Source organism: Podarcis vaucheri (assembly GCF_965113315.1).
Source record: "Podarcis vaucheri genome assembly, chromosome: 6".
NCBI classification, from domain to species: Eukaryota; Metazoa; Chordata; class Lepidosauria; order Squamata; family Lacertidae; genus Podarcis; species Podarcis vaucheri.
The window spans coordinates 56,433,634-56,451,708 of record NC_138764.1 but is presented as its reverse complement, the minus strand read 5'-3'; the positions used below and the strand labels follow the sequence as shown (position 1 = coordinate 56,451,708).

Genomic DNA, 18,075 nt, shown 5'->3' with positions numbered 1-18,075 from the left:
CTCCTGATCATGGGATTGTCCTAGAAAAATCTGTGTGGATGACCAGTTTTAACTTCACATTTTTCACATATATGCCTACATTCCTGTGGAGGCAAGTGTTACGTCAAAGTGTTTGCTTTTATGAGCTCTGCAGGGTAGAAAGCTATGCATGCACAGTTGGAAGTATTGACCTCCAGGGCATACTGGAACAAGCACATCTGAGCACTACCAAACACAATCTATGCCATTCCCTTCCCTAAACATTCTTTTAGCTGCATAGCAGTCTCTTTTCACATCTGGCATGCTGATATAAATAATACTTTATCTCTGTTGATAAAATACAGATGCATGCTGACATCAAAATTCAAATTTGCACTGAACCAAACTATCTGTCTTTACACCTCCTTCTTGGCTTCTTGCCCAGATCTGTGTCCGGAGGAGCTGAAGTTCAGAGAGCAGGAGTTCTTTCCCATTTTCACTCCCTCATCAACCTCCTGTGTTCATTGAGAACCTTTTTTCAGTCTTCTGTGTTATGGTAACTATTCTACATTAACACGATAAGGTTCAGCAGTCTGTTTCTTTCATGAATGGATCTTTTGCTATCTACAGAGGTTTTAGGGTGCAACTTCCTCCATCTTCTAATGAAAACAATTGTCAAAGAGCATAAATAAAACACTGTATCCTTTCCAGTTAACCTGCCCATGCATAAGATTTACATGAGAGACCCTTCTATAGGTGCCTTCCACCTTCAGAAATTTAGGCAAGTGGCAAATAGGTAAAGAATAACAATTGGAGCACCAACACCGAAAATCCCCTTCACTTGTTTCCCACTTGCCTAAATCTCTGTGGTGGGTAGGCGGAGCGGGGGCAAACAAACAAACAGTTTAACCATATTGAATGGTTGGGGGCTAAGGAAGGGGTGAGATTCTTTTTGTTTATCTGCTAATTAGTGCTTGTGAGTGTTGCTTTGTTTATTGTTTGTTTATTGCTAATGTTGTTTATTACTGCTAAGGTGTGTTGATTTTGTTTTCCTAATATGTTTTATGGAATACTAACATAGTCTATGATTCCCCCCTCCTTTTTTCTAGGTATAATGTACTTGCATATATTTTTCTGTGACATAAGTCACAAGGAAGCTCTTGAATAACAAGTGACTAATAAGTTTAAATAATAATAATAGTAATAATATATTACATCTTTCCTCCAAGAAGCTGGTGGTTCATGTGTCCCCCCCCCCCACTTTATCCTCACAAGAACCCTGTGAAGTAGATTTGATTAGGAAGGCTTGCCTTGCATGTAGTCACCCAATGAGCTTCATGGCCAAGTGAAGATTTGATCCTGGTTTTTTATGTCATAGTATGATGTAGCCAAAGTGTTTTGTTCCACTTTGGTTGGCCTTGTACTCTGTGGGATAGGAATCACATGTATATTGATTGACACTTCCCAAGAGAACAGAGAGCATTCTAAAATTACTCAAAGAGAGGAGGAAAAATAGATGCAGCACCCTTATCTGAGAGTTACCCTTTTCTTAGTTATGATGAACCTAAAAGTATGCATTTCGGATGAGATGAGGCCTTAGCTGGAACCCACATACTGTATCTTCATTGGCCTTTTTTTCCACCAAAGCTTCCATTGAAACCCCTTTGAAGTTTTTCCTAATACCCAAGACTCTGGAAATAGCTTGCATGCCCCTGGCAAAAATCCTAGAAGCTTGAGGATCAAGAATAATACCCCCTAAGGAATCAGAAAAGCAAAAGTATGTTCCATGTACAGCTGGATGTTGCTCAACATCCAATTTTGATGTCTTTCCACATGTGTTACAGCTCATCTACATAGTTTTCTGTGGTCCTGATTTATTGCTATTATGCTAATCTAGGAATTTAAGAAGTTAAAACCCTCAGAGCAGGTACATCATAAACTGGGTGTGCCCTGCATTGGTATCATGTATCTGGTTATGAAAACTGCATATATCACTCCAGAGCAAAGCATCCTACATCTGATTGCATTCATTTGAAGAGCAGCTATGTGGCACTGGATATCTTTGTGCCATGACTGCTTTGTTTTCTCACAATATGAACTCTGACTTCAGTTGTACTCATCAGCTGTGTGCTCCTTTTGCAGAGTTGTGAGTCACAAAGTGCTGAACATGACCTAGAGAAGGCTGATCTATACCAGAATCCTGCAGCAGGTACCTTGGTTTTAAGTTGCTAAGGCAGGGTCAAGCAAGGTCAGGTAGGTCAGGACCTGGGACAGCTCACAGTGCAAATTCCCAGGAACAGTTGAGATTGTTCTGCAAAAAGATCTAATATTTGTAGTGCAGATTTATATATCATACACACCATGAATTTCTCCCGCCCCCAAGAATCCTAGGAACTGTAGTTTCTCCCTTACAGAGCTACAATTCCCAGCACCCTTAGCAAGCTATAGTTCCCAGGATTCTTGAAGGGTATGTGTGTTTTAAATGCACTTGAAATGTATGGTGGTTATGCAGCCTTAGTTATATATCAGAAAAAGAATTGTTACAGGGTTGGGAGATCTGTGTCTGCATTCCGTATCTTCACCCATCCTCTCTTTACTTGCTGCAACATACTCTTGCATTTCTTAGGCTGTAAGAATCCCATAGTTTCTTGCTGCTTTCTTACATCCCCAGCATTCCAACAAAATGTCTCTTGGCTAAATTTGTAGCATATAAAAGCAGCAGTGCTAACCTTGTGGTCTAGATTTTTCTAGCACAAATATTACCAGCTTTCCTAGCACCTGACAACATTGTTACACCTTGACTTGTGTCTCACAAACCTGTTCTAGGAGCCTCCCATGTAAAGTCAAATTAATGGCATGTGTGCAGGTGTCAGATGCTCATTGCCAGAGAAGTTCTGCTCAGGTGAATTTTTCAAATAGAGACCAATGGGAGATAAAATACTAAAATTCACTTTTTCTCATTGCTTACTGTTTTGGAACATTTTTTTAAATGAAAGACACTATATAAACTTAGATGGAGCTGACTCATGTGGCAAACTGACCAAACTTGCTTGGAACACTGCATCCCATCAGTGCTTCTTGATCCCTGAAGTGGATGCTGAGTCATTAAGCCCAGTGGCTGTTTATTTAGCCTTAATGTAGAAGAGGAGTGAGAACAGCACGTTGTAGACAGGAAGCTGAGTATTCTTTGGAGGGGAATTTGTATGGTTTGGACCTCGGGCAGAATCTCTGCTTTGTTCGGGGTAGGTTGGCTTTAGATGAGTGCAACAGGATGCACCAAGAATTTTACTAGGATCATTTTGAGATCTAGATCTATTACAAACCTGCATAGTTAGAAAGCTGGAAAAAGACCTTGTTACTTGGGAATAACTCATACTAAATAAGCTGGGGCCAACCTGGGTTGTAAAAAAATATTAACTGTGTTATTATCTGTTCAGTCAGCTCCCTGAGCACTAAGGAATCAGTATTCTTATCTGCATGTCAGCATTTCATAACAGTTTATTTTGCTATGGTGCTATCCTCCATTGCAATACATTAACTTATAGAAGTTGGCATATATGAAAACATAAAACAAAAATGTACAAATCCATTAGATAGCTATTGAAAGCCACTATAATTTCCTTAGGAGAGTTCCCCCCCACCCCTGAATTTTATTCCACTAATACAAGAGGTACATCAATTTTTGGCGGCTTCTTCTGCGCTAGAGCCTTGAGATTTACTAGCCTGAACCAGTCATAAAAAGTGGAGCAGGGCTAGTTGAAATTATCTGCTGTCTCCTACAATGAGTCATACACTGGGATACACAGTTTACATAAGTTACTGCTTCACAGGATGTTCAACTGAAAATAGTGCTCTGAACACTTTCCCTTCTCCCCCTCCATTTTCAAAAGAAAAAAAAACCTACTTAAGGAAGAGCACGCCTCAATGGAACTTTATTCTGAGTGATATGCATAGGATTATACTCTCATTGTCTTCTTTCCCATCCATTATTCATCTTTAAATGAAAGGTCTGGCCTCTACCATCTTAGTAGGGAGCTCCAGCTAAGGTGGGGAGTTGTAAAAGGTTTGCAACATTAGGAGGAAATAGCCTTATGCCAAGTCAGACTTTTTCTCTTCTTCCTCCCCTCTCCCATTTACCATGCTGCTTGATAAAAGTTGCCTCCACTCAGGATATACACCCTTCACAGCCCTTCAAGCAGCCACACTTCTTTACTTTACTGTCTAATGATAGATAGATCTTGTAATCTTTGCATATTATATATTATCTGCCTTTTCCATTAACTTGCATAATTCTGCTTTCATAGTGTAAGTTTTTCCCTTGTTTAAATGTGGTTTCCAAAGCCAAACTCCTAACTCTTCTGCACCTTTTAACTTGTTGAAAAGCTCAGTGCCTGATAGTCTTGCCTTCTTATGGTCATAATTTTTGCAGTAGCTATTTGCAGTTGTCCCAGTTCTGAATTATAAGTAACCAAAACATGCAGTATTTTTTTAATGACATTTATATGCCAATTTTCTACCCACACACAACCAAGGCAGTTTGCAGATTCCACCTTTTTGGCACAATATAGAAATCCAGTCTTTAGTATTGTGGCACATACCTTTTGGAACTCCTTCTTATTAAATATATGTCACGTAGTGAAGACAGGCACCGTCACCATTGTCTTTTTGGCACATACTGAAGACCTTTCTTTCCGAACAAGGCTTTTGAGTAAAGATCTTTCCCAGACTGCATCTGTATTGGAATTGTTTTTAGATGCTTTAATTGTTTTATTGCTTATGTGATCACTGCCCTGGACTCCTTTGGGAGGAAGAGTGGAATATACATCTAAAATACTACAACTACTAATGCTTTGTAGACCTACCTGCTACCTAAATGTGAAGTGAAAGAAAATTAAGAAGAGAATCACCTATTCAGATATATTCACTTGTTATGGAAAGCACCAATTTTGAGTTGAAACAATTTATTTTTATTTATAAAAAATTTACAATAGTGTCCAAACCTACTTTTTAAAATTAAGGAGGTAGCATTATTTTGAGAATGCACAAAAGAAAAAAAAATACCTCCAGTGAGAGCAGGATCCACTACACGATACTCCTGATTTAGTGCTATGTCATGCATCACTTCTGGTTCTTGGTTAAAATGAGCTCTTTATTGTTTACTATAGTATCATGTTCCAAAAGCAGGTTCAGTCCTGAAAAGTCATGTGTACATCTTTAATAGCCAATCTAAACTAAACATTGTAGCAGTTGTCACAACTTTGTAAGGTTTGGCAGTTAGGCATTGGTTGAACTTGTGTTGGGGGAGGTGAGGTGTGGCCATCACCTGCCCCTCCAATATTAAGGGTATTCCATTAAAGGAATCCAGGGGTGTGGATCTTGTCTGAAGCCCAGGGAGGGGCTAAGGCCATGGCATGACCCCATCGGGAACCCAGGGGGAGCTCGAGTTGATTTTCATCAATGGGGCTCCCCCTATTGGTGGTTGACCCTTACAAGACTCCCTGCATGGCAGGCAGGAGTCAGATATAGTCGGGTCAATTCCAATGCCTAAGCCAATACCAGTCACATTCTGTAACCAATAAAGTTGTGGCCAAAATTTGCCCAATAACCATTAACCTAATATCTGTGCCCTTGTGCCTTATTCATCATTGGGGGGGCGGGTGACCTCGGGGTCTTGACATGCAACCAGATTCAGTGCTGAAAAGTCATGTGTACATCTTGAATAGCCAATCTAAACTTGAGTTTATAGTACATCTGTACAAGAGTTGGAGCCCAATGCTCTGGTTATGGGATAGAGGTGGGTGTCTACAAATCTGCCTGTCTCTAGTTTGCCACATTGCTGTTTGCTCCCTGGCTCAGTAGATAGAAACCACATTAATCTACCAGGGGCTGCCTGTAACTGCACTACATAGGGTGGCATCTAATGTTGTGGAGTTGACTTATGGCATACTTGCCAAAATGGTTTGCCACCCTTGATTGCACTGAATAGACCTGTTGCACGTATGAGTAATGCAAGTAGCTCCCTCCTTACATGTAGAAAGTGCTGCAGGTCTTTAGTGAAAGCAATGTGGTTTATTGTTCAGGATATCCACTTGGTACACATCAGAAAGAGAAGCAAAGAGGGAAGACACTGTATGTAACAAAGAAACAATGGAGAAATAGATTCTCATAGGTGCCTGTGTTTATTGAAGCTCAGTCATTTTGGAAATATAATTTTATTTTTCAGAGTCAATCTGAATTTTTAGCTCTAGGACATTCCTGAATCAAAAAAATGTGCTATAACATACAACCTAAAGAATGTATTTATGTAATGTTTGTTGCCCTTTGTCTAATTTCTAATTGTTATGCTGTAACTTAAATATACCAGTGCAAATTCATTCATTAATCATCTTGGTCCCTGAAGTCTTTGTACATCAATACTATGGGGGGGGGGGGAAATGAAGCAAGCTAACCCTTCTAATGTATTTTTTTCTTAACAGATAATCTGATCAAAGCCATCTTGTCAGCAACCAAAGATTATCGTCTTACTCCAGCCCTTGATAGGTGAGTAGATTCTTTTGGGAGACTGAAGGAGCCCCTGGGAGTTGCTGGCCATTAATAAACAGCATCCCTATGGGCTCTTGGCTTTGGAATAAAATGAGGAGCTGGGAGTGATGCTCCTGTTCCAATCCATGGGGTCTATAAAATAGTGTTTTTGACAGCTTCAGAAATTTTATTCTCTAGTGTTACCGCAATCTGCTTGATTCCCTACATTTCAAAATAAATAACTGACAATCTTTCAACAAATGCATTAACTTGTCACAACCTCCCCCAAGGTGTCATTGTAAGGCAGCAGAATTGCACAGTGTTTATTCAGACAAATATAAGGTTCAGCTTGTTCTCACTAACAGCTCCTCTTCTAAAACCTATGTTTATAGCTGTGGGGCAGTGGAGCTGATAGCAAGACTGATTATGGAAATTTTTACCTGGCTTTTGGAGGCATGAGCTGTTAATGCACATATTCATGGGAGCAGCAAACTTGGATGTAGTGGCGGACATGTTCATTTGTTCCCCCTCCCCCAATGTTTTGCTTTTAATGTAGAACATTCTTCACTAATATATTGGCACATGGTGGAACCTCACACCTATTGTTGTCTAATACTAGCTTAGCACAAAATTCTTGCTGTTTTCCTTTGCCTCAATTTCTTCTACTGAGCTTTGTACCTCACTAAACATATTTTACATTCTGAACTGGCAAGAAAAAATTGAGATAACTCTGTTCTGGGTCACCTGTCATAACCCATAGTTTAAAACAAACAGTGGTTTGGTGTGAACAGGCTGCATGTCCCATTTCTACTGCTGCAGTTCCATGGATGAACCAAACCAGAATCTGGCATGTTGTGTTGCTCACACCCAGGAAAACCACAAGTGGTAACCAAGGTTTGTTCTTGGCTTACCGCTTGTGATTTGTTTGGAAGAAAGAAGCCACAATCCTTGGTAGAGATTAAACTGATGGAAGGGAAAGAGATAAGAGAGACTTGAGGAAGTATGCAAGGAATTAAGGCTACACAGAGATTAAAGGTTAAATATGGAGTTCTACAGAGCAGAGTAGAGATAACCCATCCTAAAATCAGACAATTTTAAATAAATACTTTTCCAAGCTTTTAGACAAGTCATTTTCATTCTTCTTTCCTTTGAGTTACCTTAAAATAGTAAAATAGAAGAATAATAGTCCATACAGACTGGATATGAGAATGAGTTAAATCAAGATTGCAGATCACTGTATATACTTGAAATATTACTGAAGTGAGGTGATAGTATTGTAGTTTTCAGTTGAAGCAAGAAGTGTTACCCTTGTTCTTGAACAAAAAATTCAGTCAGTATCTCATCTTGTCTAGGAGCATTTCCAAGTGTCTGTCTTACTTCTGATGTGACAACTTTATGGAAATGTGGTCTGGTTTACAGACAGCCTACTATTGTGCTGTACTTTCTGCTTCAGTTGTGGTACTCCTTTGAGGCAGTTTTCAGTGTTTTTCTACACATCTTTGTATTTATGGTATCCCAGAGCATTCCTACTCTCCTGTTTCACATTGTTGGAGCCACTAAATGTAACCACAAATCATATGGTATTTGGGACCTAGTTTCCAAAGTTGTACTCAACAATACACAATATTTTTAATGTATATAGGACTTTACAGAGCAATAAGTGGGAGGAAGAAGGAGAAGGAGTGAAATTAAGGAAGTGGCTTGTGTAGTACATAGACAGTTTTTACTCATCCTTCAGCCTCCAATTCCTGTTGGCAATTCCTGTACTTTTCTGTGTACAAGACGAGGGTTTTTTACTTGAAAGCAATGTAAAAAAATCAGGGGTCGTCTTATACATGAGTAGTGCAGAGGAGGGATGTGCGCAGCCACAAGCAGGAGCTTGTGTGCGGCGATTGGGTGGGTGAGTTGTGCTGCGGCAAGGGCTGCCATGGATTGGCTGCAACTGTGATTGTCAGCATTTTTGAGTCGTTTGATTTATTCTCGGCATTCCTCCTACCCCCCAAAAAAGCTCAACACCTCTGGGCCATCTCCCCCCATTTTCTCCCCCCCCCCAGTCTTATACATGGGGGCGTGTTATACACGGAAAAACAAGACAATTCTTAAAATTACAATGCTCTTTGACTTCTCCTGAACTACAGGAAGCACTGATGAGGAAATGTTGAAGGATCTGGATTGGGAATTTTATCTTGTATAAAAGGAGGACAGCATGGGACAATAATGCTTTTATATTATTTATTTCATTTATGCCCCACTTTTCCTCCAGTGATCTCAAAGTGGCATACAACCCCCCCTTCCACTATATCCTCACAACCTCCTAGTGAGGAAGGCTAGGGGAAGGGAAAGTGACTGGCCCATTGGATGTAACAGGGAGTGAAGCAAAGTGCACCATCCAGTCCATTGAGCAGCGGACAAGAGGAAATTGGATTAAACACAGATCCAGGTCTAATGTCAAAGTGAATAGTAAAATAAAGGGAAGAGAATCGCACTAGGAATTCTAACATGATTTTAACCAACAATCTACAACTGTCATTTTCCTCTTAAGGATTGTTTATCTGGGACCTTTCTCTGCATATTTTCCTGTGCATAGATAAATGGTATTTAATTAAGCAGTTACTATTCTTCTGTGCAAACAAAATCTGCACTTAGTTTCACTGTTTAACTCTTCCCTTGCAGTTGTTTCATTATGAAAAGAAACATTTTGTTAGCTATTTAAATGCAGTGGTTTCATCTTGAGCCAATAAGCCTAAGTAGATATGGTGAGAACATTTCCTCCTTTTGCTACCTGTGTTGCTATGCTCCCTGTATTATAAATTGTCAGAGTTTGTTACTGCAAATTAATAGAGTACAGCCTCCTGATTATACTTACAGTGCCTGAATTGGATCTTGACCAGGAGGAGCTCTGTGCTTGTGGATTTCACTGTTTACCCAACTGCCCTTATCTCTGCTTCCTTCCCAGTCTCAGTTGCCGGAGATGTGTTATTGTGGGAAATGGTGGCATTCTAGCAAACAAGTCACTGGGTTTGAAAATCGATGACTACGACATTGTTATCAGGTGAGTTGTCCGCACAGGGGAGAGGAAGAGGTGTTCTATAATTATTTTCCTACTATATGCAGTAGAGGTTTGCAGCACCTCTGGCCCTGTCAGATTCCAGTGTCCATGGCACAATTTGCCTCACATAAAAGACTAAGGCTGGAATTAGAAGGTATGGCAGATGTGGGGCTGCTGCTAAAAACAGCAGCTTCTTGTTTCATTCTCTTCCGCTTCCGCAGTAGCAACTAATAATACAATGTGTGACATAAAATCATCTCATTCTGAGTTGCAAAGAGCTAATGAAATGTCGTGGGGAAACCTAGGGCACACTGGCAAGATGTTAAATGTTTTTCATTATCGGGTAGGCATAGGAGGATGTGGGACTACTGCTTTTCAGAACAGCCATTCTGATATTGTCTAGTCCTGAACTATAAAGAGATAGAGACCCAGTTGCCAGTTTCTTGTCGAATGGAAATTGTGGTGCATATTTCATATGCCGAGTACCCAAGGGCATTCAAGGAGCTCCTTTTCCAGAGTTGGATACCTAAAATTTTCATCTTCAAGTGCTTAGGGATGCTCTGGTTTGTGGACAACTAGTTTCAGTTTATAAGGCAGTCTTGCTAGCACTACCTCATGAGCACGATTATACCACAAACTAAATTGTAGGTGAAAAGTTCTGTGCACTCATGCTTTGTGATAAGCTTTGATGATAAATATCGGCCCACGCCATAGTCCTAGTAGAGAATAACTACTTACCAGCAGTTCAATTTGTTCTAGGAAAAATCAAGATAGTGTAGATGGATGAGAATGGGCACTAATAACTTCCTTTATATTTGTATTGAGAATAGTGGCTAGCTCTTTATTTGAGTGCTTAGCTTCTCACTTTGGCCTGTGGAAGAATCAGGAAACACTAAATTCTGAAATTCTTGGTTGCTCAGTCAGGTCTAATTGATCATCTCTTTATACACATTAACTCCAGAAGTTGGATGCAAGCAGTTTTAACTGTTTCACTGGCAGTTACGAGCTCTCAGCATATTTGCTCATGTCTGACTTTTGTTTAATTTTATAGTTTCTATCCTGTGTTTTTGCTACCATTTCAAATTGAACTCTGGTGTAAATGCAGCTGCCCGCTCTTCTCTGAACTCTCTGTAGGCTGAACTCTGCTCCAGTGAAAGGCTTTGAAAAGGACGTTGGTGGCAAGACAACAATGCGAATAACATACCCAGAAGGGGCCATCCAGAAACCAGAGCAATATGAAAAGGATTCCCTCTTTGTGCTGGCAGGGTTCAAGTGGCAGGATTTCAAGTGGCTGAAGTACATTGTTTACAAGGAAAAAGTGGTAAGAGTTACTCTGGAGAAGAACTCCTGGTATTTCCTGACTTTTTGCTTGTAGCTATCAGTGCTGTGCTTACATTTCTTGCACAGCTCTGTTTCTGTGGAATGCATCCTTTCCATTTGCCTTTCGAAATAATAAAATGGGCTTCAGAATGCCTTTCTAATCTCAAATGACCCTGAGTTTGAACACTGACAAAATGAAGCAGAAATGTGGGGTTTGAGGCATGTAATAAATAAATAATTTAAAATGGCAGCGTAAGAACAACATATCTCTGTAGACTGCTTGTTATTGATAAAAAACAAGGCTGATAAATTAATCCAATATTCAAGGCAAATAAATTCAAACAAAATAGGAAAATGATTTGGGGGATAAACTAGGCTATCTAGAAGCACCTCATATCCCAGCAGAATACAGTCTGCTCAGCCCATCGATAAACAGATTCAATGGAGGGCTTTAACAAGTGTTTGAGGTAAGAACACTCCAGTCAGGCTGCTATTCCTTTTCAGGTTATTTTTGGTCTCATATACCTGTTTCATTCTGGCCTTTTTTAGCGGCTTGAGACATAAGCTGTACTGTAAGCATGGAACACATTTTTTCATAGGTTGAGAATCCAGTGTGGGGTAGTGGAACCCTGGGAGTCTAGGGTTCAAATCCCCACTCAGCCATGCTCACTGAGTGATCATGAAACAGTTACTGCCTCTCAGCCTAACCTACCTCTTAGAGTTGCTGTGGGGCTTTAATGTTGAGAGGGAGAACCATGTCCACCATCCACAGCTACTTAGAGAAAAAAATGAATATAAATGCAATAAGTTAACAAACATTAGGGATAACCATGTTTCTAGTTTGGAAGTGTCAGCATTGTCTCATCTTTTCTATTGGAAAAGGCGGCAGCAGAAAGATACTTAAAAATGCAGATTGCCAAACTTAGCTCAGACACTTTTTAAATAACTGGGCATCCCTGATTCATACATGCAATGCTATTTAGTGGGTTGGATTCAAATATACTTCCTTACCTCAATAAAATGATTTCATCTGTAGGAAACTCTCCTTGAACATCTGGTTCATGTTGGTAAAGGAGCCAAATGAGGGCAAAGGTTTCCTTGGAAATAAGTAGCCTCTAGGTTTTCCCCGCTCTAAAAAAATAACCCTATACCTACTTTCACCAGTAGGCTGCCAAAATGAACAGCTTATGGAGCAAGTGCCTGCGGCATCAGGAAGATGTCTTTAGTAGTGTAAGTCTGGTGTTGAGTGAGCACCTGCCTGCAAGTGCAGCCATGCTCAACAGCCTGCTCATTGCAGAGGTGTGTCTGATGCACAGTGTGCAGGGATGACGTTGGAGGTCGAATAGGGTGCAGCTGAATCTGGGCAAGGGGAAATGCTTCTGTTTTTATTCCATATGCACATCAGTTGTCTTCTATAAGATCTGAACAATCTCCAATCTTTAGGAAAGAAAGACAAATTTTACTAGGGAGTGAAATGTTCTCTCCTAGCAAATTTTAGTACTGTATATGATGGCTCCAGAGGCACCAGTGGAGGAAGGAACAAAAGAAACTGACCATCTCCTGTACAGTACCTACTTCAGTGATTATTTCATTAGAAATAATGGGGAAATGTCTTACTACAGTTCATCTGGATTTTTTTCTCCATATGCTTATACCTGCCTGTGGAATCATTACGGTCTCTTTAAGACCATAGAAACCACTATATATTGATGGCAGCAACTCTTTTTTCTCCTTTCCCTTTTTTTTACTGGTTTTGAATATTGTGTAAGCATGCAGAGAACAGTGGATAGCTCAAGTGGCAACTAATTCTTCTTGTGCAACACATTACCACTGTGGTTATTACCTTATTAGCAGATTTATTTAGTCACACATGAACTCTCTGCCACCATCCAGGAAGAGCCAGCACAACAATACAGTCTTGCCCCCCCCCCAAACCAATGAATGATCCAAATAGGTTAAAATTAATCCTCTTTGCCTTGCATCAAAGAGGAAATGGGTGCTTTAAACATTTAAAATGAATCACAGTCACAAGGTAAGCAAAAGGGGAGCAAAGGGAGGGGCAATGCTATTAAACTGATTCTCTCTAGAAGGTGTTGTACACACAGGGAGTGGAGCAGAAATTCTCTTTCACTCCCCTTCTTTGACCTTGTTCTTGCAAGGCAGTTTTCCAGGACAAACTGAGAGGCACGTTCAGGGAGGAGTTAAAATATGTGTCATAGGAGTTTGGGAAGGTCCTTTAATCCTTTTATAAAGCAATTGCCAAACTGCTGCTGGGACAGGAGCTAGCATTCCTGGGGGACAATGTACAGAACTGTAGTATTTCTGAACCTCTTTCATCCTGCCCAAATAAAAGTTCTCACATTATAAATATGAAAGGAATTGGAAAAGTACTTTCTGCTTTGAAGTTTTAGCTTTAGACCACTTGACAATGCTGCATCTGAAACCTTGCCTCTCTCCCCACAAGCTTCAGGGAGATGTACTTCTTCTTGTTGTTGTTTAGGCATTGTTTCCCACACTTGTAATCTGCTGGTATTTGCAAATACTATTAGCATAACTTTCCATTGATATGCTCATTTTTTAATGTTCTATTCATTTTTTTAGTGCTCTCTGGAGGTGAGGTAGTGACAGTGCTCAGTCACAGGATGTCTAGTTCCCCATGCATTTATTCATTACCAAGGAAGGAGTTTATCTCATGCTGTTGCCTATTTTCAGAGTTCTCAGTCACCAAGATGAATTATCACTAAACATGCTGTGTTTCTTTGCCTCTCCAGCTTTACTGTCATTTCAGTTCAGTGATTTGTTTGTTTTTGAATCTATTTATGTTGTAGTTCGGGGGGGGGATAGGGGCTTCTTCACTACTCTCAGCACTCTTAACAAACTACAGTTCACAGGATTCTTTGGGGAAAGCCATAACAGTGCCCCGACTTATAGGCATGTGAAGACTTTATTAGAGCTAATGGGGAAATAGTTGACACTTAACAGCACTTCCTGTAGGATGGCACGCTTAAGTACCAATTTACAGTTGGAGGGGGAAATGGGATGGCACAGCACTGTCAGAGGCCTCTCAGTAGTTCCATAGAAAGAGTTCAGAGATGTGCATGTCCTGCTGGCTGTGTTATTGCAATGACACCAAAATTGTAGTCAATGGGAGGAAAACAAGAAGTAAAAAGGTGAGAAATAAGAAAATACCCCTTCCTGTCCTATAGAGAAGACTGTGCTGAAGCTGCTGGAATCAACTTTAGTTTTGTTATGCCAACTAAGATTAGCAGTTAGGTTTATGGCCTTTTTGGCTTGTCTGTGCATGGCTGTGTAATAAGGAGACACACAAGTTGTCCCAACAGCTTCATGCAGAATGGTAGTTGCTGTAAATTCTTCAGTTTAGCACAGCAAAAGATCATACAAATCCATGCAGGTTAAACACATTTTGAAAAGTAGGAGCTTGTGTAGGTATACACACACACACACACACACACACACACACACTCACAAAGTGTATTTATGTAAACATAAGGCAGACATTTCCCTGCTGAACTCCCAGTTTGTCTTAGTGTTTGCCATATATAAATCATAATTTAGTTTATATGTGGGAGAAGCAGAAAATCTGGCAGCGTTGCCCTGCCCACACAACAGTAGACAAGCATAAGTCTACAAGACTATACAGGTTTGCACAGGATATCTTTGGCAGTGCTGAAACTGTTCTTTTCACTGTGGTGCTCTCCATCAGGTGGATGGCTATAAGTGAAAGGGAAAAGTGCTTAATATTAAGGTCAGCATCACAGAAATGACATAAAATGAGTGCCTTTTTGAGAACAAGTGACCCATCAAATCCTTAGAAAGTGTTGAATGGAGTATTACAACTGAGAATACGCATGAGTTCATTTCTGCAGCCTACAAATACAAAACCCATTGAGAGCTCTTGAAGTTGGAAGGCATTGTGGATGGTTATGAAAATCATGTACTTGAAGTATGTGCTATACACAAAGGTATTTGACATTTCTTCCTCTTTCTTCTTAACATTTGCGTTTCCTCTGATAGCCAAATATCTAAGTATTTACTTACGCCAGTTACCCACTTGTAAACACTGTGGAGAAAAGCATCTATGCACTGAAGGTTTCAAAGAGAATATTTGTGTACCATGAGCATGGTGATCTGAGTATTTGTGATTCAGTTTCTTTAAAAATGTGTGTTTTTGAGTGCTCAGAACTGCATTCTACAGTGCAGTCTTCAGACCTTACTTCAGTCTTTTGATTTGCTTGGAGGGTTTCTGCTTAGGTAAAGGCAAACATTTAGCATCTAACTTGCAGCCTGGAACAAGAAACATTTTAGAACACTATATTCAAAACCATCTGCAAGTACCATGCAAGCTTACCAGCTACTGACTAAAACGCCCTGTTTAGTTAGATGCCTTTATTATTTATCACATCAGAATTCTTCTTCCTTTTCTTCTGTTTGTGCTTCTCATGAACAAATGTAAGCAGATGAGTCTTGAGTTGCTAATTGAGAGTGCCTACTTTGGGGCCTAACCAAAGTTATATGTGGGCAGAAACACTTCCCATTTGTCAGTCTGGTAAACCTACCTTTCACTTGTGCAATGGAGTCAGGGATTGTATAACTACATTCCTGGTTGGGTGGGGCACACAAAGAGGCACATGGTGAATTGGAGCATTGTTTGGTCTACATCTGCCCTTTTCCGTTTCCTCTCTCAATTGTTGCCAATTGTACCAAAGGCCAACTGCATTCACCTAGATACTTTGAGGCAAGCCTCCATTCTCATTCATTGTTCTGTGTAATTTTCACAAACTTGTTCCTGAAGTATAAAGCACAAAAATATCCCCTTACAGAAGCCCTTATTTCCAAATGATTTGTCTTTCCTGCTGATCTACCAGCCATTCTCATACAACTGATGTGCAACTAATTAGGGATCAATGAGCAGTTTTACAGGACTAAAGTTTTGTTTGCAGGACGTGGAGTTCTATATTGTGATGTAACCTGCAGAATCTGTGAGATGCACAGCTATGAATCAACACACCTCCTGAGTTACGGCTCTTTAAACGAAACTGGGTTGAAGAAACTTCATTTCTTTGCTACCCTGGGGGCATCATGCATCAACAGGCTAACAGAGTCCTGGTATCATTCATTTCAGGAGGGACAAATTTGGAGTGGAGAAGTAGCAAGAGTACTTAACACTTTCCCCACCTACCACTTCTCTGCTGCATATCCCCCCCACCTGCAGCGTTCCAAATTCATGTTTGTCCTTGCAATGACCAGGAGATGCATGGGAAGTAATTTTGACCACAGAAATAATTACCTGGGGAAGGGTAATGCATCCACCTTTCAGTTTTTTACGTATATGAAATTGAGGCAGCATAGTGACTATAGACTCAACTACAGAGGAACAAAATGTGCACAAATAACTCATCTTTGCACTATTTCTTCTATTTTTTGCCTGTCTCTGATCCCTCACCCCACCCATTTTTTGGTTAATTGGTCAGTTACATTATATTTTTGCACATTTTTCAGTAGTACAACTGAGAGTTCAACCAGGGCGTGGGGAACCTTTACTAGGAAGGTAGCTAATAACCCAATCGTATCCATGCAACTTAAATGATAGCTCATTTATCCCTTGGGCAGATGCAAGGAAAAAGAAATGCAATTCAAATAAAATGTGTGAGAAGGAATGTATGACACCAGACTGTTGCACTGTGAGCAACATGATCACAAAATATATCCAGGAGATCTACCACCACCCCTACCCCATGAGCACACCTTTATGTGAGCTCTCTTTGGACCTTTTTCTTTGCCCCTTTGTGTGAGAAACTGGAAAAAGTAGGGTTGCCATACGTCCAGAATTTCCCAGACATAAACAGAATACTGCAGTTGGAATCAGTGTCTGGGCGGAAATCGGCAAAATGTCCAGGAAAATTTGGATGTATGGCAACCCATGTTGGCAGTGTAGTTTTCGCTGATTTTCCTTTAAAAATAGCTCAGAACCATTTTTGGGTTTTTTGCAATTTGCAAAAAAATAAAATAAAAATCTCAACAACTTTGGCCAAAAAACCTCAACAACCTTTGTGTCCGGGTTTTCATTTTTTGAAATATGGCAACCCTAGGAAAAGGCAGGTACTATATGTCCAGTGGAGATGTGTGAAGTCCACTCTGCTAAATCCGCAGGCTGAACTAATCCTGCAGCTATCCCAGTCTAATTGTTGGTGGCTGAACAGAGAGACAGAGGAGCTGTTAGGTCTTCAGGGTCACTGGTGGCTTGGAGATCTGCTGGTGAATCATGCTTTCCTTTCTCTGTGGAGATGCTGGGTTCAAGGTCTGGGCTGGACTGAATCCTGGCACTTGGATACATTTAAGGACATTAAAAATACAGCCCGTTAACTGGTTTTAGTCCTTTGCACAACATGCAACATTTATTACATGCCTCCAGCTTGGAAGCTTTTCAGAATGCATTCTTCATTAATGTCTTTGCACTCTACTAAAATATGATGGGTAGAAAAGTGCCATACTTCAGGAAAGAGCTTGAATACAAGCTATATTCTAGGTGGACCTATCAGGGGTTGGCTGTTCCTTCATGGCTTGTGGATGTCAGGCATTTTGAGCCAGTGTGTTTAATGCTTTTTTTAAAAAAACCCCTCAAATAACCCTTTAATGATAGTATATAATAAAGCCCATTTGAAAACATATCTGAGGTTTGTAGTTGGGTGAGAAGAGTGGTGATTATGTCGGGGAGAGCAGGCGCAAACCAAACTAGACTTCACCAACTGCCCACAAATCAGAGATTCCTGGTGGCCGTGACCAAGCTATAGAGCAAACTCTGTATTTTAAGGGCTGATGCTTCAATGAGAGCAGGGGTGTCCAGGGAATTTCCATTGGGTTTGCTTTGCCCAGTTTCTGCTTTCATAATACAACACTCCTTATTTGATGACAAATGCACTTCATTGTGAGACTTTATTGCTCGCTGAAGGAAATAATTACTTCCTGCAACTAATTATATAAAAATGAAGTCACAAGAACAGGCCAATTGCCTGGGAAGTGACTCAGTGCAATGATTGTAAGAAAAGCGCTGGAAAAGATCTCAGTAGCAGTACTTCACTAGACCTCCACTTTGGTGTTCCATAATGAAGAATGGATAAGCATCTTTTTTTCTGAGCCTACCCAACACATGACTGCAAAGGAGTGGAGAAATTGGCAGTGTTGATACCATCCTCCACACATTCCTG

General features: G+C 40.3%; 1 protein-coding gene across 9 annotated transcripts in view; it reads left to right on the top strand.

Annotated features, from left to right (window-relative positions):
- ST3GAL3 (ST3 beta-galactoside alpha-2,3-sialyltransferase 3) overlaps positions 1–18,075 on the top strand; it is a 184,169-nt gene that overhangs the window by 115,407 nt on the left and 50,687 nt on the right. For all 9 annotated transcript variants that reach the window (XR_014221310.1, XM_082228914.1, XM_082228913.1 and 6 more), the window contains 3 exons: positions 6,435–6,498; positions 9,437–9,532; positions 10,664–10,850. Coding sequence is in view for 8 of the 9 variants with exons in the window: in XM_082228914.1 (XP_082085040.1) it covers positions 6,435–6,498; positions 9,437–9,532; positions 10,664–10,850 (347 nt within the window). In the remaining variant the exon portion in view is untranslated. The remainder of the gene's footprint in view (positions 1–6,434; positions 6,499–9,436; positions 9,533–10,663; positions 10,851–18,075) is intronic.